This window comes from Zingiber officinale, chromosome 8B (assembly GCF_018446385.1).
Source record: "Zingiber officinale cultivar Zhangliang chromosome 8B, Zo_v1.1, whole genome shotgun sequence".
Lineage (NCBI taxonomy): Eukaryota > Viridiplantae > Streptophyta > Magnoliopsida > Zingiberales > Zingiberaceae > Zingiber > Zingiber officinale.
The window spans coordinates 40,276,542-40,298,825 of NC_056001.1; the positions used below are offsets into that span (position 1 = coordinate 40,276,542).

At 43.3% G+C, this 22,284-nt stretch overlaps 1 protein-coding gene and 1 pseudogene across 1 annotated transcript; both read left to right on the top strand.

The window, feature by feature from the left end:
- The first annotated feature begins 2,741 nt into the window (after window positions 1-2,741).
- LOC122016397 (transcription factor MYB61-like) lies at window positions 2,742-4,126 on the top strand. Its single transcript, XM_042573678.1, has 3 exons — window positions 2,742-2,970; window positions 3,057-3,186; window positions 3,279-4,126. The coding sequence occupies exons 1-3, from the start codon at window positions 2,838-2,840 to the stop codon at window positions 3,859-3,861; spliced, it is 846 nt and encodes a 281-aa protein (XP_042429612.1). The 5' UTR covers window positions 2,742-2,837; the 3' UTR covers window positions 3,862-4,126.
- Window positions 4,127-4,917: 791 nt separating this feature from the next.
- On the top strand, window positions 4,918-5,092 carry LOC122018161 (annotated as a pseudogene).
- The last annotated feature ends 17,192 nt before the right edge of the window (window positions 5,093-22,284 follow it).

The following is a 22,284-nucleotide window of genomic DNA, read 5'->3' on the forward strand; positions in this document are numbered from 1 at the left end:
TTACTAAAACATTTAAATTAAAAGACTTGAATATATCATAATAATGTCTTTAATTTTTTGATCATCAACTGCAATTTCATTGGAGTGGATGGTAGGTAGTAAGAGCCTCCTCTGCAAAGTCGATTGTCATATCGATCAAATTAGCTAGCTTTAACATAGTTATGATAATAATTGTATTATAAAGTTGTAGAAGTATCAACCCTCAAAAGTATTTTTGGCAAAAGATGATTCAATGAATAACCAACATAAAGTGAGAAGCATATTCAAGAAATGATTAATGGGGCATGAAAGTCCTAATTCATTCCAATTGAAGTAAGAAGCTCAAGTCATTTTAATTAATGATGAATTAATTAATTAAAATAGGATGATTGCGATGATGCATGTAGGGGTTGAATTAATAAGCAAGCGAGGGACGTCTCATCTGTCCCGGACTATGTTGGTTTAACCACCCCCAAAACCTTGTGTGTCAATTAATGGCACCGATCGATCGAAGGAACACACAATGCACTATGCCCTAATTAGCTTGCTCCTCCCCAAAGCTATCTGCTAATCATTTCGCTTCCTTTTTTCTCAGATTTGATCCATTCTTGTCAGTACACAGGCCTTTGCTATGCATCCAAGCAAAACTGACTGACTTCGCCTGCCTAGCCTCCTCCCACTCCCACGTCAAACACGTACGACGATCAGTAACTGGCCTCGATCAATCACTCCAAATCAATCAAACGTAATTTGACTGCATCGCACTATGCGCTGCATGCGTGCCGAGTCAGTGCCAGAGCCAGTGCCCCTCCTGCCCCATATGGTTGGTGAGCATGACATTTTCTGTACAGGATTTTGCTGGTCCACCAGGCGCAATCTAAGTGTTCGACAAAATGCGGGAGAGGGACGATGCCCTGAGGCAGACAGCGGAGCTTCGCCCCCGACGACGTGAACGACGACGTCGACTTCATCAACAGCTGACAGCAACCGTCGTCTTCTCTAGCTAGCTGGCTCCATATATATACCTGCCAAATACTGTTACAAGTGTTGGGATCGTCGAGGTATTAATTTGAGGGATTAATTAATGAGACTTGCTTACTTAACCAGATTGTTGAGGCGATCGATCGAGAGAGAGAGAGAAACAAATTGATGAGGTACCAGACTGTGAAAGCTCCCTCTATCTTTTTGTCAAAACCGCAAGGCCTGTGCTGTGAAATGGACTTGCGTTTTAGTGCGCCATATGATGTGTGTGCATATCGTTTAATTTGGAACCTGCCTGTGCTGGAAGATGGATGATTAATGATTTAATTCTTCGTCTGACTCACCAACTTATTGATTGATTTTTTTTTTATCGAGTTGGTCAAAATATGTATGATTAGTGTTCCAATAAGAAATGCAGAAGAAAACAAAACATGAATAACAAATTTGACTTTAAATTCTCAGTTCAATTTGTTTAATGGAAACCTTGACAGATTGAAGTCTAAATGAATTATATGAGTCAGTATATGTAGTTAAGAATGATTCTTAATTTCCTTACATTTTTTTTCCGGATAAAGAAAAGATTTCCTACAATGCACGTTAGCTCTTCCTCTATATTTGTTTGATTTTTTTTTCTTTTTCTTTTTGAGTGCTTAAGTAATTAATAAGCATGAAGCAGCTGGAAGAGAGATTCAAACAATTATTATTTGTGACTGAGAAGACAGACAGGTAAACAGGAGGCATAGAAGTGTCAATTAATGTACGTCAATTTTGTACTTGGATTTCTTAAATTAATGGCTTAGTTGATTCATTTAAATTCTAAGTCGTAAAGACAGTAAAATTAAATGATGAGTAGCATCACTTTTAATCTAAATACAAAATAAAATAGAAGATTAATTCTCATTTTTAAATTAAATGAGAAGAAAAGAAACTTTCCGTTTACCAAAACTAAAAATTTTATTAATAATAGAGGATTAATTCTCATACAATTTCATGTGTTTATATGGACTTTAAACCTAAGATTAAAATTATAATTGGAGAATAGTTATAATTCTCAAAAGTTATATGCGTTTAAAATTTAAATTCATCATGCATCAATTATTTAGCCTAGTTTATACTGATTGGAGAATACTTTCACACTGTTAGAGTGATACATTATTTTTTTCTTCTTAAAAAATATTTTTTATAACTAGATGCAGTTAGCATGTAGCACTACCAACATTGCATGATATGATGTCATCACTAGGAGTGATTCCACTAGCTATGGAACCAATATTGAAAACAAATATGAAATTGGTCCTTGGCTCATCATTTGAAAATGCAGCCAAAAGTTCAAAATGACAGTGGATGGGCTCATAGATGATGATATTGTTAACCAAAGCCATGCATATATAGTTTGAGTGCATTCAAAGTCATAACCAATTAATTTAACAAGCTAAGACAATATATGCGCATATTATATGTGTGTATTTAATTATTTAATCACTTATGTTACCTGTTTTATGTTGATGTATCACTGAAACATGCCGCATACTCACTCACACCGGCCACCGGCAAGAGCTTGTGGAAAACTACTCCTGTTTTAGAGAATCGGAAGTGTCTGATGCAGTGTCGTTTTAGGGTTAGATATAAAGCAAAGGGGAGGGCCGGAATTAAGGGGCCCAATTGGTGCACTTGTCGTTGTAATTAACAGCGACGCATACACATTGAGAGAGCTACTGTACCTCTTACGGCATTAATTGTTATATATATAGCTGGCTCGAGCTTTAATTCTCTCCGACCACCGGCCGGCGATCGATCGACGGGGTGTTCTGGTTTATTAATTAATTATAGGGTGAATCATCTGTCGAGATATAGTTACTTAATTTTTGGTTAATGTGATGGGGCACCACTCTTGCTGCAACCAACAGAAGGTGAAGAGAGGCTTGTGGTCGCCCGAGGAAGACGAGAAGCTGATCAGGTACATCACCGCCCATGGCTACGGCTGCTGGAGCGAGGTCCCTGAGAAAGCCGGTGAGTGCGCGCGCGCGCGCGCTTTGATTCATATCGATCGCATGCATTAATGCCGTTAATTAGATATAGCATATTTTAATGTACAGGTCTTCAGAGATGTGGGAAGAGTTGCCGATTGAGGTGGATCAATTACTTGAGACCCGACATCCGGCGAGGGCGGTTCACGCCGGAGGAAGAGAAGCTGATCATCAGCCTCCATGAGATCGTCGGAAACAGGTCCGATGAGTAGTGATCTATGTTCGTGTTCAAAGAGCTTTAATTTCGTGCGTTGACTTAACTGTCATGTCGATTGGTGCTTCCGATTGTAGATGGGCTCACATTGCGAGCCACTTGCCGGGGAGAACGGACAACGAGATCAAGAACTACTGGAACTCGTGGATCAAAAAGAAGATCCACAAATCGACCATGAACGTGAGCAAATCGGCTCAGAGTTCGGTATCCGGGTACGACCACGTCCAGCCCCTCTTCGCCTCCTCGGACCAACTCGACGCCATGCTCTTCGTCCCTCCCCCTCCTCTTCCTCCTTCGCCTCTCTTCATGTTCGATGTCGGCGCCGGGGATACCGCGACCGCCGCCTCCGGATCGTCCTCGCGCAGCAGCGCCTGCACCATGTGGAACCCTTGCTCGCAGGACCAGGCAAGCATTGTCAATGCAATGGCGGCGCCGCCCTTTCTCGCATTCGGCGCGTGCATGGACTCCAGCAACTTCGCGGCGCTGGTCGACGACTGCATGGAGAGCAACATCGGCGACGCGAGCAGCGAGTGGTCGTCCAGCCCGTTGATCTGGGAGCAAATCCAAGGCGCTGCCATTAACCTCGACATCATTAACGCCGCCGGCGATCATCATCAGCCTCATCAAGCTCCGTCCAACATCGACGACATGTTCACTTAACTCAAATCTGACGGTAATTAATTAAGTTGGTGGAGGTTATTTAATTATGGTGTATTATTTGGGTGTTGACGTGTTGTGTAATTGTATAGCGTGCATGTGTGCGAGCATAATTGATTTTTCTTTTCTTTTACAAAAGAAAAATCTTGTTGAATTGTATCAATCACCCGGACTTTGCTTGCAGAAATTGCCATATGACAATGTTGGACGTAAATGATCCAACGGGAAAAGTTTGTAGTTATTGTTGTGGTTCTTCGATCGTGAATGATTGGTGGATTAATTTAGAAGGCTACTTTTTTCTTAGTTTGTCTTTTTATTATGATATATATACTTTTGATTTAAAAGTTAATAAGAAGATTGCAGGATACTCTGTCTCGCGCGACTTGGAGAAATAACAGATAGTACTACTTTTCAGCAATTCATGATGAGTGAGTTTGGCACAAAACTGGGATGGAGGGGCCTGCAAAGAATCTAATTTTTTATTGTGAAGGCTCGTTTTCATGCAGTTGGATCTAAGAAAATGTGTGTGATTCAATCCAAACTGTTAAATAATTTGCACTTTAATCTGATATATACTTTAGAAAGGAACCTTCGTAGCCCCTAGGATTTGGTGTGATGGTAAATAGACTGATTACTTTCCCAAACAATGAGAGTTCGTTTCTCACACAGTTCAAATAAACATCTGCGGCATTCGAATCATGCACTCGTGGTACTAAGCCATCCACCGTGACCCATATGCACTTTTCAAATTTATCCTATCATCAATGAAAAACTTTCGTTGGGCACTGCCTCCCAATGAATGATTTATATTACTATTTTATTAAGACTTTAGACTATTAATTAATTTTGATTAAATCTAAAATTAAATTAAGTTGCCAACTTTTTTTTCTTTTCATACTGAAAATAACTTTAAGGTTTATTAATAATTTTATCTGATTATTTTATATAAAAAAATATATACAACTATACTTCTCTTTAGTCTCACATCTTAAGATGATTAACATCACGAGTAGAGAAACTTCTATAAATATCTTGGGCTGGCAATATTAGAAAGCATATATTTCTCTGCCTTTTGGTTAAGATCAAATGTAGTATTTGTTTTTATCAGTTTAATATTTGGTATAAAAAATTAAATTAATTTTTTATAAGGGAGAGTCCGTTACAGTAGTTTACTGCTCGAGTTCTCAAGCATCACTCTTGTATTGCACTACTGCATGAACCTGTCACATTCTTACCAAGTCCAATTTATGGACATGAGGCACTAAATTATGCATATTCTTGTATTATGTACCCGATATATATATATATATATATATATATATATATATATATATATATATATATATATATATATATATATATATATAATTGTTAGTCACGTACACTTATTACGGAATCTACGGACTGAACATGGGGTATCCCGTGATTCGCACCCAGTGTTGGGTTTTTCGGGCCGCGAAAATCACTTTTCGCGTCGCGGAAACCCCGAATCACCCATGCCACTGGATCTCGTGCGAAGAAAAACTTTCGAAAATATGAGTACGAGTTTCAAACTATGATCTACAGTAGATCTACAAAGGAAAAACATTTTATACCTTTGAAGCGTGCCCTCGCAAATCCCGCTCGTCCAACGGTACGTCGGATCTTGAAGTTGCCAACGTAGACAACTCTCTAGTGATATCCACACGAACAAGAAGTGTTCTCTAACACTCAAGGATGGAGAAGAGAGCACCACAAGTGTGCTAACACTCTCTAGGGCTCTCGGGTAGGATTGGAAGAAGAAGAAAGGAAAAGAAGAGAACACACTCCTCTAAAATCTCTATGTGACTTTCACTAACCTTTCTTCTTGGATTAGATTCACTCTCCTTTCTTCTCCCTTGCTTGAAACCCACGACCAAGAGAAGAGAAGGAGCAAGAAGAGAGCTTAGGAGGAGGAAGATCACTTGAATGAGAGTTACACTTGCAAAATGAAACTCTTTTCATCTAATTAAGTGGTTTGTAACCTCCATGGGATACCAAGAGTCACAACTCTTGGTAACTCCCATGAGGTGGCACTTCTTCTAATTTTAAGAGAAAGCAACCTTCGGAAATGAACCATTAATATCTTTGGCATCTAAGGCTAGGTTATATTAACTTGAGTAGGATTCATTGGTAGCTGATGAACTTTTGGGTTCATTAGTAGTGGAAATCTTTCCAACCTGCGAGTCTTACTTGGAAGAAAAAATAACCAAGAAGCTTTTAAGTCTAAGGGGTATGGAGTCAAAGATATGTTGAAATTGGTTCATTCTGATTTGTGTGATCCTATAACTATCCAGACAAGAGGTAGTATTGAATATTTCGTCTATTTTATAGACAACTATTCAAGATACAAATAAATTTACTTAACGTACCGCAAGACTAAATACTTTGATTAGTTCAAATAGTACAAGGCTGATGCGGAGAAATGTTAAAGTAAAAGTCACTATGGTAAGAACATAGTGGCAAGTACCTCTTGGGAGAATTTAGGAGTCACTTATCAGAAGTAGGGATTCAATCCCAACTAACTGCACCTGGTACACCCCAACAGAATGGTGTAGAAAAAGGAAGGTATAGGACTCTTATGGAAATAAGTAGATTGATGAGTTATTTAGAATATTACCAAAATCATTTTTAGGATATACTCTGGAAACGGAAGTGAATATAGTACCTTCCAAAGTCGGAACTCTCTACTCAAATAGAATTGTTGAATAGGCGTAAGCCTATTTCGAAGCATATTCGGATACGGGTAGTCCAGCACATATGCTGAAGAGAGACAATGATAAGTTGGACAGAAATTCACTTGTTTGTGGGTTATCCTAGAGAAATGAAAGTAGATTTATAGTCTTAAAAATCAGAAGGTCATTGTTAGCATCAATGACCGATTTTTAGAAAAGGACTATGTAATAAACCACGTGCCCATAAGAAAATTTATTCTTAAGGAAATAATAAAAGACATGTCTAATCTAGTACCAATTGTACAAGATGAGATACCACAAGGAAACTGCAACACGTATCACAAATGATACACAATTACAGAAAGTGCCTTGTCGTAGTGGGAGGGTTGTTAGGCAACCTAAAAAGATTCATGTTTTGGGAGAGTTTTTGGACTCGATCCCTGGAGGACATGAATCTGATCTCCGGACATATGACAAAGCACTCCAAGATAAAGATGCAATATCTTGGCAAAGAGTAATGAATAACAGAATTAGAATATATGTATTCTAATAAAATCTGGAAGCTTGTAGAACCACCAAATGGTGTAAAAGCCTTTGGGTATAAAAAGGTCTATAATAGGAAAAGAGGGATAGACAGGAAGGTAGAAACTTTCAAAGCAAGGTTAGATGAAAAAGGAAACTTTTTCACTGGTATCCATGCTTAAGTCTATCCGGATACTTTTATCTATTTGGTAAGTGGATGACAAGATAACATTCCTTAATGGAAGTCTTGAAGAAAGCATCCATATAAAGCAACCAGAAGGGTTCATTGCAAAGGGCTAAGAGCATCATGTGTGCAAGCTCAATCAGTCTATGGACTGATGCAAAGCTTCAAGGTCTTGGAACATCCAGTTTATCAAAGTAATCCAGACCTATGGATTTATTGAGTAAACGGATAAGTCTTGTGTATACAAAAGGTGTGATGGAAACGTGGTGGTATTTCTTGTACTATACGTAGATAACATTTTTGGTAGTTGGAAACAATATCAAAATGTTGTCAGAAGTAAGGGTATGGTTGTCCAAATAATTCGATATAAAGGACTTGGAAGAATGTATATATTTTTGAGATCAAAGTAATAAGGGATCGCAAGAAAAAATATATTTTACTTATCCCAAGCTTGATACATCAGAAAAATCCTTGCTCGTTTTAAGCATGCAAAACTCCTAGAAAGGTTTCTTACTTTTTAAGTATGGAGTGTCTTTATCTAAAGAGATGTCTCCGATGACATCAAAGGAGATTGAGGACATGTAGGCAGTTCTTTATGCTTCGGCAGTTAGACAACCTAATGTATGCTATGCACGAGATCAGAAATCTGTTTTGCCAAGGGCATAGTTAGCAGATATCAAAGTAACCCTAGACAAGGACATTGGACTGCAGTAAAGCATATATTAAAGTACCTTAGAGGAACTAGAGATTATATGCTAGCTTACAAGGCAGTTAATTTGGTCCCTGTGAGTTGCATGGATTTTGACTTCCAATCGGATAGGGACAATAATAAGTCAACCTCGGGGTTTTGTGTTTACTTTAGGAGGTAAAGTCATAACTATGGAAGAGTGATAAGCATAGGTGTTTTTCTGGACTCCACCATAGAAGCTTAGTATATGGCAAGCCTCTGAGGTAGCCATAAAAGGTGAATGACTCAATAACCTCAAGATAGACTTAGATATGATTTCTGGTTTGTCCAAAGATTATTACAATTTATTGTAATAACATTGGTGCAGTAGCAAACTTGAAGAAACCATAAGTCTATAAGGCAAGAAAACACAATAGAGCGCAAGTACCACCCAATACGAGAAATCGTATAAATGAGGAGAAGTTGTTGCCGCCTAGATTACATCAGATGATAACCTAAGGTCCTTAAGGCAAGAGCTTTTTGAAAGGCATGGGAATCAGATGTATGGCAGCAGATATAACATCTTAGTCTTTTAGTATAAGTGGGAGATTATTAGAGTTGATCCGGCGGTAAGAATGGGGGACCCACTTCCTGAAGGGTCCCAGCTTGAGGACGGATGGAGGGCTGACTAAGCGTAATGGCCGCGTCAAGCAATTGAGAAGGTCCGAGCGGAGCCAGAGATAACCCAGCCATAGGCTTGGGTTTCCGACGCCAAGGCGGGAGGACTGAATAGCCGAGCGGGTGCATGCCCGGCTGGAACCGAAGGGCCGAGCGGGTAGTCCGTTCGGCCAGGATAAGGGCGAGGATACAAAGGTTAGCCGAGCGACCTATTCGTTCGGCTCGGGATATGGGATGTCAGCAAAGGCATGTCTGATGATTATGTCGTACACAAGATTTTACGATAGAGGGTCTTGCCGTCACATCATGAAGAGGTCGATACAGTAGCGGTATGGCCTTATGGATGCCCTTCTGACCCGTACAGGCATGGTCGAAAGCGGTGATTGCTTTGATTGGCGCGCCCGCTCATTCAGAGGTCTATATAAGGTCTCCATTTCTTCACCGAGGTACTGGTCCGAATCTCTGAAGCCACCTCTTTGTTATTCCTCGCTTGACTTGAGCGTCGCGCCGGGACACCCCTCTGGCTCGGTTTTGTTGCGAGTTCGCGGAGCACTCGAGGATCGCAGGGCGCCACATCCCAGTCCGTTGACTCTGGTTGGACGGATCAATTTGGCGCCGTCGTGGGACGCACTGCATCCGGCGGAGGCAATGGGCGAGTGGAAGACTACATCTGTGGTACTCTCCCAAGAAGAGTTGGGCGCTATAGTCGGCGAGGCGGCCAAGATAGTGGCGCAAAGGAGAAAGCCTGGTGAGGGCATGACAAAGAAACAACCTTGGCCCGGTTTGGCGTGCGCAAGCGGACCGCCGGAATATGTTTCAAGGAGGGTTCCCTCGGGCACTCTTCGTACTCCCCCAGAATCGCGCCCGCTCACGGGGAGCAAGGATCTTCATCTGATGAGCCTCCCGTTCGGGATCATAGGAAGGGCAAAACTCCCCGAGCGAACGCACCGCCCGAGCAGGTTCACCGACAGTTCTCTGAAGCCATACATCGGGATCCGTTACCAAAATACTATACACCACCGCCGATCGGAGCTTACAATGGGACGACCGACGATCATTTGGGGAAGTTCGACAGCATCGCCACCTTGCATCAGTACTCCGATGGCGTAAAATGCCGGGTATTTCTCACCACTCTATCGGAATCTGCACATAGGTGGTTTCGGAGGTTGCCGGACGGCTCTATCACTAGTTTCCAGGAGTTCCGAACGACATTTCTTCATCACTTTGCGAGCAGCCGACGTTATCAAAGGACAAGCGTCAGCCTGTTCACCATCAAACAAGAACCAAGAGAATCTCTCCGGGCGTATATACAGCGATTTAATCAGGTAGCGGTGGACATCCCCACAGCCACCTCGGAGACAATGGTAAACGCTTTCACGCAAGGCCTCGTGGAAGGGGACTTCTTCCGCGCGCTCATTCGCAAACCGCCCAGAGACTACGACCACATGCTACACCGGGCGAATGAGTATATAAACGTGGAAGAGGCGGAGGCTGCCCGACGGAAGGGAACTCATGCCGAACGTCCGGCTCATGCCGAACGGAAGCAGCCCGCTGCCCATCAGCCACCAAGAGGACCAAGAGTTGAGGCATCCCAGGCACATCATGCGAAGTCCCCGGTGGTCCAAGAGGTAGCGGCCGAGCGGTCAAAGATGAAGAAAAAGAGGGTATGGACCCCAATGTTTTGCTCTTTCCATAATACTGACTCCCACAACACCCGCGACTGTCGGGGCCTGCCTTCAATCACCCATCCCGTACGACGGGGTGGCCCGCGTCGACCGCCTTCGCCCGACGGCCGGCAGCAGCATCAAGAGTCCGGTCAACGAACATATAGGAGATCTCCCGAACAGCGCTTCCCACCAAGGCATGAAGATCGTTCTCGGTCCAATGAGCGACCTAGGCAGTCCGCTCGGGAAGAGGAGAACAGAAACAACACCTCCCGGGGAGAAATCAATATTATTGCGGGTGGGCCGACCGGAGGAGATTCACACAGGGCAAGAAAGGCAAGCGCCCGGCAGCTCAGAATCCATGAGGTGGGTTGCAGTCAAGAAAAGGCGAGCGGGCCCGAGATCAGTTTCGGGCTCAAGGATCTTGAGGGAGTTGAAGTGCTGCATGATGATGCCCTTATCATCAAAGCGGTGATAGCCAATTACACCATCCATCGTATCTTCATTGATACTGGTAGCTCGGTCAACATCATCTTCAGAAAGGCCTTTGATCAACTACAAATCGATCAAGCCGAGCTACTGCCCATGACAACCCCCCTCTATGGGTTTACGGGCAACGAGGTTCTCCCGGTCGGACAGGTAAGACTGGCTATCTCCTTAGGGGAAGAACCGCTCCGAAGAACAAGGACAACAAACTTTGTGGTGGTCGACTCCCCTTCATCCTACAACATGATACTGGGGCGACCGGCGTTAAGCGAATTCCGAGCTGTTGTGTCGACGTTCTACCAGAAGATCAAATTCCCGGTCGAGGACAAGATCGGTGAAGTACGAGGAGATCAGTTGGCCGCTCGGAAATGCTATGTGGAAATGGTCCGAGCCGAATCCAGCGCAGCGCGAAAGGCTCCACGGATCGAGGTACACGCCATAACCGAGAAACCTCCTGCTTTAATTTATGATGAAAAAGAGGAGGTTCAGATCCATCTGAGCCGATCGGAGGCTACAACATTTATTGTCGCCGACCTGGAGGACGAACAGAAAGAAGAAGTGGTCAAATGCCTCAGGATGAATCATGACGTCTTCGCCTGGTCGACGCATGAGCTGCCCGGTGTCTCCCCAGCATAGCCCAACATAAGCTTCACGTCCGGCCGGACGCTCGGCCAGTAAAACAAAGGAGAAGAGATTTCAGGAATATTATCATTCGAGCGAGGTAGAAAGACTCTTAGAGGCCGACCACATCTGGGAGGTTCAATTCCCAAGTTGGTTAGCAAATGTGGTGCTCGTCTCCAAGCCGGGCAACAAATGGAGGTGTGCATCGACTTCAGAGATCCGAACAAAGCTTGCCAAGGATTTCTACCCTTTGCCCCGAATCGACCAGCTCGTAGATTCTACAATCGGATGCGAGCTTATATGTATGTTGGACGCCTACAAGGCTATCATCAAGTCTGCTCGCCGGAGGATCGGGAAAAAGTTAGCCCGTTACACGGGCAGGGACGTATTGCTATCTGGTGATGGTTCGGGTGAAGAATCTTGGAGCAACATATCAAAGATTGATGAATAGGGTCTTCCGCGAGCAAATCGGACACAACCCGGAGGTCTATGTAGATGACATCCTCATCAAATCCTTCCGAGCGGCCACTTTATGCAAAGACATGGAAGAAACCTTCCGTACACTCAGAAAATATGGGGTCAAGCTAAATCCTCATAAGTGTTTGTTCGGCGCCAAAGGAGGCGTTTCCAGGCTATATTGTGACCGAGCAGGGTATTGAAGCTAATCCTAGCAAGGTGAAGGCTCTTGAGGACATGCCACCTTGAAACACAAAGGGAAGTACAAAGGTGGGGGTCGGATTCTGGCGCTATCACGCTTCATCTCCAAGACTGCAGACCTTCCGTTCTTCAAAATCCTCCATAAAGCAGCAAAGTTCCAATGGAATGAAGACGCGATCGGGCCTTTGAAGAACTGAAGGCGTGTAAACTCCCTACTGCTGTGGCCGCAAGCCACCGTTTGGTGAACGTTGTACATTTATTTATCCTCAACCGAGCGGTGGGATCGGCGTTAGTCCGGTCGGGAGGTGAGGAGCAACTGTATATTTCCTTAGTCATATCTTGAAAGATGTTGAAACCCGCTACACCGGACTCGAGAAGTTGGCCTTTGCTCGATCCTTGTCGCTCGGAGACTTCGTCCTTATTTCTTGGCGCACGATTATCGTCAAGACCAATAGCCCGTTGGGACGAGTGCTATTAAATCCAAGCTTCGGACGGCTCATCAAATGGACAACCGAGCTAAGCGATTTGATATCCAATATCAGCCCCGCTCGCCATCAAGGCACAAGCCTTAGCCGATTTTGTGAAGGTCCGGAACCCGAAGCTGTGTGGAAAGTGTTCGTGGATGGATTGTCCACTAGACACGGGCCGGAATTGGCATAGTTCTTTGTCCCCACAAGGAGAGCGGATCGACTCTCCGTCCGGCTAGATGCAAGTGACCAACAACGAGAATATGAAGCCCTTATTCTTTGGATTGGGCCGCTCGACGTTGGGCCGTCGGTCATCCTCATTCCAGTTCGGTTGGGTGCTCGGCAAATCTAGGAATTTTCGAGATAAATAGTACAAGGCTCAAGCTCTCTCGTGGAGGCCATTGAAAACTTAAGCTCAACTTTAGGAGGTGATTATTGAAGATCCCAGGAGAATCAGTGGCGGATGAATTGGCCAGTGCAGCGTTATCCCGATCGGCTATCAGAAGCCGATCGAGCAAGTATCTTTAGTAGCACATGTCGATCGGATGGAAGGCATCACATACCCGAGCGACTGGAGGACAACTATTGTGGAGTTCTTGCGCTCGGGAGCTACCCCATCCGACCGGGAAGAAGCTCATTTATTGAAGAGAAGGGCAAGTCGGTTCACCCTCGTGGGAGATCAACTCTACAAGAAGGCCTTCTCCCGTCCGCTCCTAAAATCGTCATGGGAAGATGCCGAGTACATCCTTCGAGAAGTGCACCAAGGTTCGTGCGGTGGGCATCAGTGAATGATCGTTAACGTGAAGATTTTGCTAGCGGGTATTTTGGCCAACCCTTCAAAGGATCTTTGCCGGGACCGTGCAAATTGTCTATCTGTCGAGTATCCAAACATGTCCCACCGTGAGATGAGATGAAAGCATCAGCTGTGGCCTGCCGTTCGACCAATGGGGATGGACATCGTGGGACCCTTCCCCATGGAGCGGAAGTTCTTATTGGTGGCGGTCGACTACTTCTCAAAATGGGTAGACGAGCCACTTGCAAAAATATCCGAAGCAGATGGTTAAAAAGTTCATATGGCAAAATATCATCTGCCGCTTTGGCATCCAGAATCTCGTCCCGAACGGACGTCAATTCACTGGGAAGCTGCTCGGAAGTGGTGCGAAAGTTATGGCATCGAGCGGACTTCACATCGGTGGCATACCCTCAAAGTAACGGGTAACCAACCGAGAGATTTTCGAATTTTCTGGGCTCGGCTCGACCATGAAGGAGGCAGGTGGGTAGGCGAGTGCCGGGCATCCTATGGGCTCTCCGCAACCAAAGGAGGGAACAGGCGTCACTCCATTTCACTTGGTATATGGAGGCGCAGTCATCCCGATTGAAGTGGGGTGGAGTCCGTTCGGTACAAAATTATGATGAAAATAACGCCGAGCGGAGGAACATGGAGCTAGACTTTGTCAAGAGGAAAGAGCTAAAGCGTCCGTCCGGTGATGGCGTCTGACAGCGTGTAAACGGAACTACAACCTGGCGTGATCCTAGAGCCTTCGTGGCGACCTAGTTTGGAAGAAAGTCAAGCACTGTCGGAGATGTCGGCAAGTTGGAAGCTCCATGGGACCCTTTGAAGTGGTCGAGAAGCTCGTTCGCGCTTACTACCTCAAGGATGCGGAAGGTCGGATCTTTGGATCGGCCATGGAGTCCAAATCACCTTGACCATATAGAGTGGGTGAGAGGTGCACTTGCTCTATTTTGTGTAAATTCAAAATAGTTGTACTCCTTTTATCGCAGAAAACAAATTATTCCCAAGGCATTACGTGTTCATAGCCGAGCAGTTAGTTCTCAGAAGGCCCGTGCCGCTAGGCCGAGGTAAATTATCTCAGAGCCAAGCACTCGGCAAGGCCCAGCTCGGTATATTGTACGAGTCAAGGCTCGATTAGAAGACCCCTGTCGGTCGGCGGTGGCGTTAATCAAATTAGGCTTAGAAGACCGACGAGCTCGTCGTTAAAGATCGAGAGCCGAAGACCGACGAGCTCAGTCGTTAAAAATCGAGAGGCGGTCAGCCTATAAACCCTCGGAGGGAAACCGGGAGGCAGGCGTCTATAAATGCCGAGCGGAAGACCGACGAGCTCAGTCGTTAAAGATCGAGAGCCGCGGAATACCGTCGAGCTCCGTTAAAAATCGAGAGCGGTCCGCCTATAAACTCTCCGGTAGGAAAGCGGGAGGCAATAGGCGTCTATAAATGCCGAAGGCGAGAGAGGCGAGCTCGTCGTTAAGATCGAGAGCGCGCCGACATAAATATCCGCGCCGGCGAGCTCCGTCGTTAAAAATCGAGAGACGGTCGGCCTCTATAAACCCTCCGGGAAACCGGGAGGCAGGCGGCGTCTATAAATGCCCGGAGAGACCGGCGAGCTCCGTCGTTAAAGATCGAGCCGGCCCGGCTATATATTACCGACGGGGCTCGTCGTTAAAAATCGAGAGGCGGTCCGGCGTCTATAAACCTCGCTAAAGACCGGAGACGAGCCGCGTCTATAAATGCCCGAGCGGGCCGACGAGCTCGTCGTTAAAGATCGAGAGCCGCGCGGACCGGCTATAAATATCGAGCTCCGTCGTTAAAAATCGAGAGACGGTCCGGCCTATAAACCCTCCGTAGGAAACCGGAGACGAGCCAGTTATATAAATGCCCGAGGAAGACCGAGCTCCGTCGTTAAAGATCGAGGCCGGCTATAAATATCCGCTACCGACGACCGTCGTTAAAAATCGAGACGGTCCGGCCTATAAACCCTCTGCGGGATAGGAGAGGCGAGCGTCTATAAATCCTCGAGTCAAGACCGACGAGCTCCGTCGTTAAAGATCGAGAGCCGCCGACCGGCTATAAATATCCGCCGACGAGCTCGTCGTTAAAATCGAGATGGTCGTCTATAAACCCTCGGTGAAACGGAGGCCGTCTATAAATGCTGGCGAGAAGACCGGCCGGGCTCAGTCGTTAAAGATCGAGCCGCAGGCCGGCTATAAATATCCGCGCCGACGAGCTCCGTCGTTAAAGATCGAGAGTCGAACCCGCGATTGTGAGCTTACTGGACGAAACTAAGGACGCCAAATAATGAGCGTTCGCAAGTACTAAATTGATTAAATCCGATCGGCCATCAGTTTGCCAATACTTCGCATTCACTGAATACAAACAGCATTGCCAAGCGCTAAACGATTTCGAGGAAAGCAAATCAACTGATCGGTCGCCTAGTGGGGAACACATGGAGCTTAATTGACTCTACGGATAAGCACCAAACAGACAAAAAAAAAAAGAGGGGGCAATGAAGGGCAAACAAAAATACAAGCAAAGGAACATAACTATGCCTAACGGCGCGTACAAAAATTTTACATCCGCAAAGCGAATTAAATACAGAGAGTACTTGGAAGAACTCGCCTCACTCTGGGTCCTCAAAATTAAAAAAAGCGTCCGGGATATCGTCAATCATAGCCGCCAGATCTGAAGAGGGAACGCTCAGGTCAGCAGGAAGGTGCCCTCCCTTCTTCCAGTACGCCGTGGTGACCTTGACCGCCTCGGCGAAAGTTGAGGAGACGTTGCCACCAAATTTTGCGCCGAACCGCTCCGAGCGGAGGTATTCTTGGCGCACTGCTGCTAGGCGACTCGGCTCTCCCTCCTTGTACTTTCTGAGCGCCGCTCGGGAGGCAATTGTTGGTTGCTACTCGGAAAGCCTATAGGTTCCACTGTACAAAAATTTTGTACAAAGATCTGAACCTTTTCCTAGCTACCATGTGTTCTTTTAAATTAAATTTTGGATCTCCTGCGGAACTTAACACGTTTGATCCAAAACTTAATCTATTTGTTCTTTTAGGTTTTGACTTGGATCTCCTGCGGAACTTAACACGTTCGACCCAAGTCTCCTTAAGTTATTAACTCCATTAAATATTAATTTCCATAAAAGGTTCCCAGTACTGACGTGGCGAGGCACATGGCCTTCTTGGATATGGGAGCAACCACCACCGACTAGACAAAACCTTTAATAGAAAGCTAATATTTAATTTCCTAAAATAACTTTAGGTTAACCAAAGAGAACAATCAAATCACAAGGAAAAGAAAGAAACAAAAGAACACAACTTGAAAAACATATTGAAATACTAGAACGTAAGCCTCTTGTATTTGGTATTATTTCCATAAATAACTAGCATGATGCGGAAATAGAAATTACTAGTTATACCTTGTAGAAAAACCTCTTGATCTTCTACCGTATTCCTCTTCTAACCTCGGACGTTGTGTGGGCAGCGATCAAGCTCCAAGATGAGAAATCACCAACCACCTTCTTCTTCTCCAAGCAAGGTTCGGCCACAAAGGAAGAACTTTACCAAAGAAGAAAATCAAAATACTAACCAAGCTCCAAGAGATGCTAGCTTTCTCTCCTTCTTCTTCTTCTTCTCCAAGTAGTATCCGCCACCACAAGAACTCCAAGAGAGATGAAGTTCGGCCACCACAAGAGGAAGAAAAGGAGAGGATGATGGCCACAACACCAAAGAAAGGAGAGGGAAAACAATAGAGGTTGTGTCTTGTGAAGGCACCCTCACCCCTTCTTTTATATTCCTTGGCCTAGGCAAATTAGGAAATTTAATTACAATAAAATTTTCTTAATTTCCTTGACATGATTTATTTGAGAAAAATAAAATAAAATTTCCCAAATAAACTCTAATGGCCGGCCACATCAAGAGGAAGCAATTTGGACAAGTTTTAATCAACAATTAAAACTTTCCTTATTTGTTTCCGGAAATTTTAAAAAATAAAATTTCTCTTTAAAAATCTCTTCATGGTTAATAAAAGGAAATATCTATAATTTTAATTTTATTAACATGTGAATAATTTTAAAGAGAAAATAAAAATCTCTCCAATCTACAAATAAGGAAAGAGATCTAATCTCTTTCTTTAATCTTTTGTAAATTTTTTACAAGAGAGATATTTTAATTTTAATTCTCTTTAAATTATATCTTCCACATAATAATAAAATCTAAAATTAAATTTCTTTTTTATTTAATTATGGCCGGCCCTACTAGCTTGGGTTCAAGCTAGGGCCGGCCACCTTAAACCCAAGCTTAGGCCGGCCCTAGCTTGGTTCCCAAGCTAGCTTGGCCGGCCCCCTTTAGGTGGGTATAGAAGGTGGGTATATGTGGGTATAGTACTCTATAAATAAGAGGCTACGATAGGGACCGAGAGGAGGAATTGGTTTTGGTCTCCCGATAAAATTAAGCATCTCATGTTCGCCCCGAACACACAACTTAATTTTATCAATGATAATTCATTCCACTAGAGAACTATCATTGAACTACCGCACCAATCCCAAATTACATTTTTGGGCTCCTTCTTATTATGAGTGTGTTAGTCTCCCTGTGTTTAAGATATCGAATGTCCACTAATTAAGTGAGTCACTGACAACTCATTTAATTAATATCTAAGTCCAAGAGTAGTACCACTCAACCTTATTATCATGTCGGACTAAGTCCACCGCAGGTTTAACATGACAATCTTTATGAGCTCCTCTTGAGGACATTATCAACCTAGTATCACTAGGACACAGTTTCCTTCTATAATCAACAACACACACTATAAGTGATACAATTTCCCAATTTATCGGGTTTATTGATTCATCGAGCTAAATCTCACCCATTGATAAATTAAAGAAATAAATATCAAACATATGTGCTTGTTATTATATTAGGATTAAGAGCACACACTTCCATAATAACTGAGGTCTTTGTGCCTTTATAAAGTTGGTATAAAAGGAACGACCTCAAATGGTCCTACGCAATACACTCTGAGTGTACTAGTGTAATTATATAGTCAAGATAAACTAATACCTAATTACACTACGACATTCTAATGGTTTGTTCCTTTCCATTCGGGTCGTGAGCTACTGTTTATAATTTATAAGGTACTGATAACATCATCTTCTGTATGTGACACCACATACTATGTTATCTACAATATAAATTAAATGAACAACTACAAACAAATGTAGATAATTAGACCAAATGTGATTCTTTATTCATAATGAATGTTTACAAAGCTTAGGCTTTCGATACACCTCAACAATCTCCCACTTATACTAATGACTAAGTGCCATATCTTCTACCATACATCCGATTCCCATTCCTCCACATGCCGATCGAAAGCTTTAAGGGCCTTAGTGAAAGGATCCCGGTTATCCATGATGCAATCTTGGCGATGACAACTTCTCCTCGCTTCACGATATCTCGATCGTGGTACTTGCGCTCTATATGTTTACTCGCCTTATGAGCTCGTGGTTCCTTCGAGTTTGTCGCACCACTATTATCACAATAAATTGTGATGATCTTGGGCAAACCAGAATCACATCTAAGTCCATTAGAAAGTTCCCGAGCCATACTGCTTCGCCTCAGAGGCTGCTACATACTCGACTTCCATGGTTGAGTCCAAACGCATTTCTGCTAACACTCCTCCATGAAATGGCTCCACCTCCTAAAGTAAACACATAGCCTAATGTAGACTTCTGTTATCCCTATCCGATTGGAAATCAATGTAACCCACAGGAGCAAATCATCTGCTGGTAAACTAGCATATAATCCTAGTCCTTCTCGTGTACTTTAATATATGCTTTCACCGCACCAATGTCCTTGTCCAGGTTACTCGATATTCACGACCATGCCTACGTAAAGCAGATATCGGTCTTGTACATACATTGCATACATTAGGCTTCCTACAACGAAGCAAGGAACCGCTTTCATGTCCTCTATCTCTTTTGATGTCTTTGGAGACATCTCTTTAGATAGAGCTACTCCATGTCTAAAGGTAAGAAACCTTTCTTGGAGTCTTATGCTAAAACGAGCAAGGATTGTATCTATATATGAAGCTTGGGATAGACACAACATTCTTTTCTTGCGATCCCTTATAACTTTGATCCCAAGAATGTGTGCACATTCTCCTAAGTCCTTCATATCAAATTGTTTGGACAACCATACCCTTACGTCTGATAATACCTTGACATTGTTGCCAATTAACAAAATATCATCTACGTATAGTACAAGAAATACCACCACATTTCCGTTACACTTCTTGTATACACAAGACTCATCCGGACACTGAATAAATCCATACGACTGGATTACTTCATTAAACCGGATGTTCCAAGACCTTGAAGCTTGCTTCAGTCCATAAATGGACCGATTGAGCTTGCACACTAGATGCTCTTTGCCTTTTTCAATGAACCCTTCTGGTTGCTTCATATGGATGTTCTCTTCAAGACTTCCATTAAGGAAAGCTGTCTTGACATCCATTTGCCAAATCTCATAATCCATATGAGCAGCAATGGATAAGAGTATCCGAATAGACTTAAGCATGACTACCGGTGAAAAGGTCTCCTCATAATCGATTCCCTCTTTTTGAGTGTTTCGCAACAAGCCTAGCTTTGAAGGTTTCTACCTTCCGTCCGTCCTCTTTTCCTTTTGTAAATCCACTTGCATCCAACGGCTTTTACACCATCGGTGGTTCTACAAGCTCCCAGACCTTATTAGAGTACATGGACTCTATTTCAAATTCATTGCCTTTTGCCAAGATCTCGCATCTATATCTTGGAGTGCTTCATCATATGATCGGAGATCATGTTTACCAGGATCAAGTCCAAGACTCTCCCAAAACATGAATCTTTCAGTGCATTACAACCCTCCCACTACGACGAGGCATCCGTGGTTGTGTATCATGTGTGACACGTGTTGCGTCTCTTGTGGTACTTCATCTTGTCTTGTTTCTGAAGTAGACATGTCCTCTCTAAGTTCTTCTAAAACAACTTTACTACTGGGCTTGTGATCCATTATATAGTCTTCTTCTAAAACGGGCATTGGTGCTAACAATGACCTTCGGTCTTTAGGACTATAAAATAAACCACCTTCGTTCCTTTGGGATATCCTACAAACACGCGAACTGCGAGATTCTAACTTATCAAGATCTGGTTTCACACATGTGCCGGACTACCCCATATCCGAATATGTCTTAGACGGGTTTTCGCCCATTCCACAATTCTATGGGAGTAGAAGAAACGATTTAGAAGGTACTAAGTTCAGAACGTATACCGTTGTTTCCGAGCATATCCCCAAAACGAATTTGGTAATCGAATAACTCATCATTGATCTAACCATCTCCATAAGAGTCCTATTCCTTCGCTGCACACCATTCTACATTGGGGTGTTCCAGTGCACAATTGGGATTGAATCCGCCTTTGATAAATAATTCCTAAACTCTCCTAAGAGGTATTCGCCACCACGATCGATCAGTAGTGTCTTGATACTTTTACCTAGTCGTTTCTCCACATCACCATGTATTCTTTGAACTTATCAAAGCACTTTGACTTACTGCGCATTAGGTAAATGTATCCATATCTTGAATAATCGTCATGAAAGAGACAAAATATTCAAAACCTCCTCTTGCCTCGACAGACATAGGACACAAATCCGAGTGAACCAACTCTAACACTTCTTTGCTCTATACCCTTGGCTTTGAGCGGCCTCTTGGTCATTTTACCTTCTAAGCAAGATTCACAAGTTGGAAAATTTTCCAACTCTAATGAACTTAAAAGTCCATCGGCCTCTGAATCCTACTTAAGTTAATATGACCAAGCCTTAGATGCCAAAGATATGCTTGGTTCATTTCTGAAGGTTCTTTTCTCTTATTAGAATTAGAAGATGAATTATGAATTTCCATGTTTTGCTTTGTGGAAGAATTTGGATTTAAAATATACAAATTGCCAACTAATGCACCAGAATAGATAATCACTTTATTTCTTTTAATAACTACATCGTTACTGAAAGAAACTGAATATCCATCTAAAAACAGTTTAGAAACTGAAATTAAATTCTTTCTAAAACTGGGTACATAAAGACAATTTCTTAAAACCAAATTTCTATTTCTACTAAAAGATAAGTAGACGTCTCCCACTGCAACAGCTGCCACCTTAGTAGCATTGCCCATGTAGACGGTAATCTCCCCTTCAGATAGTCGTCGGGTTTCCTGGAACCCCTGCAAGGAATTGCAGACATGATCAGTGGCTCCCGTATCTACACACCAGGTGTTGGTAGATAACACCGCTAAACATGTTTCAACAACTAGAGTATGAGATATACCTTTGTTTTGGTTCTTACGAGGAGAGTCCGCCTGTCCTGCCCGCTTGCAGATGAAGCACTTGCCCTTGGCTTCTTCATTCCAACTTTAAATCACACTGAGATTTATTCACTTTCTTTCTTGAACCAGTTTGTTTCTTCTTCTTCTTACCTTTCGGTTTAGAAGTAGAACCATTTTCAAAATAGTGAATTTGAGCATTGTGACGAAATAACCCTTCTGCTGCTGTCAGGAGTTCCCCTAATGAATAAATCCTTTTATTCATATTATAGTTCAGTGAATCGCTCAAAACTTCTAGGTAGGGTTTGGAGGATCATATCGATCTGGGTTTCCCATCAATTTCTCCTCCAAGGATCTGTATTTCGTTCAGATAAGCCATCATGTTTAGGATATGATCCCTTACAGGAGTACCCTCTTGCATGGTGGCTGTCATTATCTTTCTCATAGCTTCTTGTCTAGAAGCCCTATCCCGATGACCAAAGAGTTCCTTGAGATTGTTCATAATATCATAAGTTGTTGGTAAATCTTGATGTTGCAATACATTTGACATTGAAGCCAAATGTAACACCGCGCCATCTCATCTGCTTTTACCCATTTCCTATGATATTCAATCTCCTCTTGGTAGATTCACCGATGGGTGCATCG

Bases quoted from the DNA above. Each gene is read 5' to 3' on its own strand.
- LOC122016397 (XM_042573678.1), top strand. From the start codon at position 2,838: ATGGGGCACCACTCTTGCTGCAACCAACAGAAGGTGAAGAGAGGCTTG. The intron at 2,971-3,056 runs GTGAGTGCGCGC...TTTAATGTACAG, and splicing joins CGAGGTCCCTGAGAAAGCCG to GTCTTCAGAGATGTGGGAAG. The intron at 3,187-3,278 runs GTCCGATGAGTA...TTCCGATTGTAG, and splicing joins CATGAGATCGTCGGAAACAG to ATGGGCTCACATTGCGAGCC.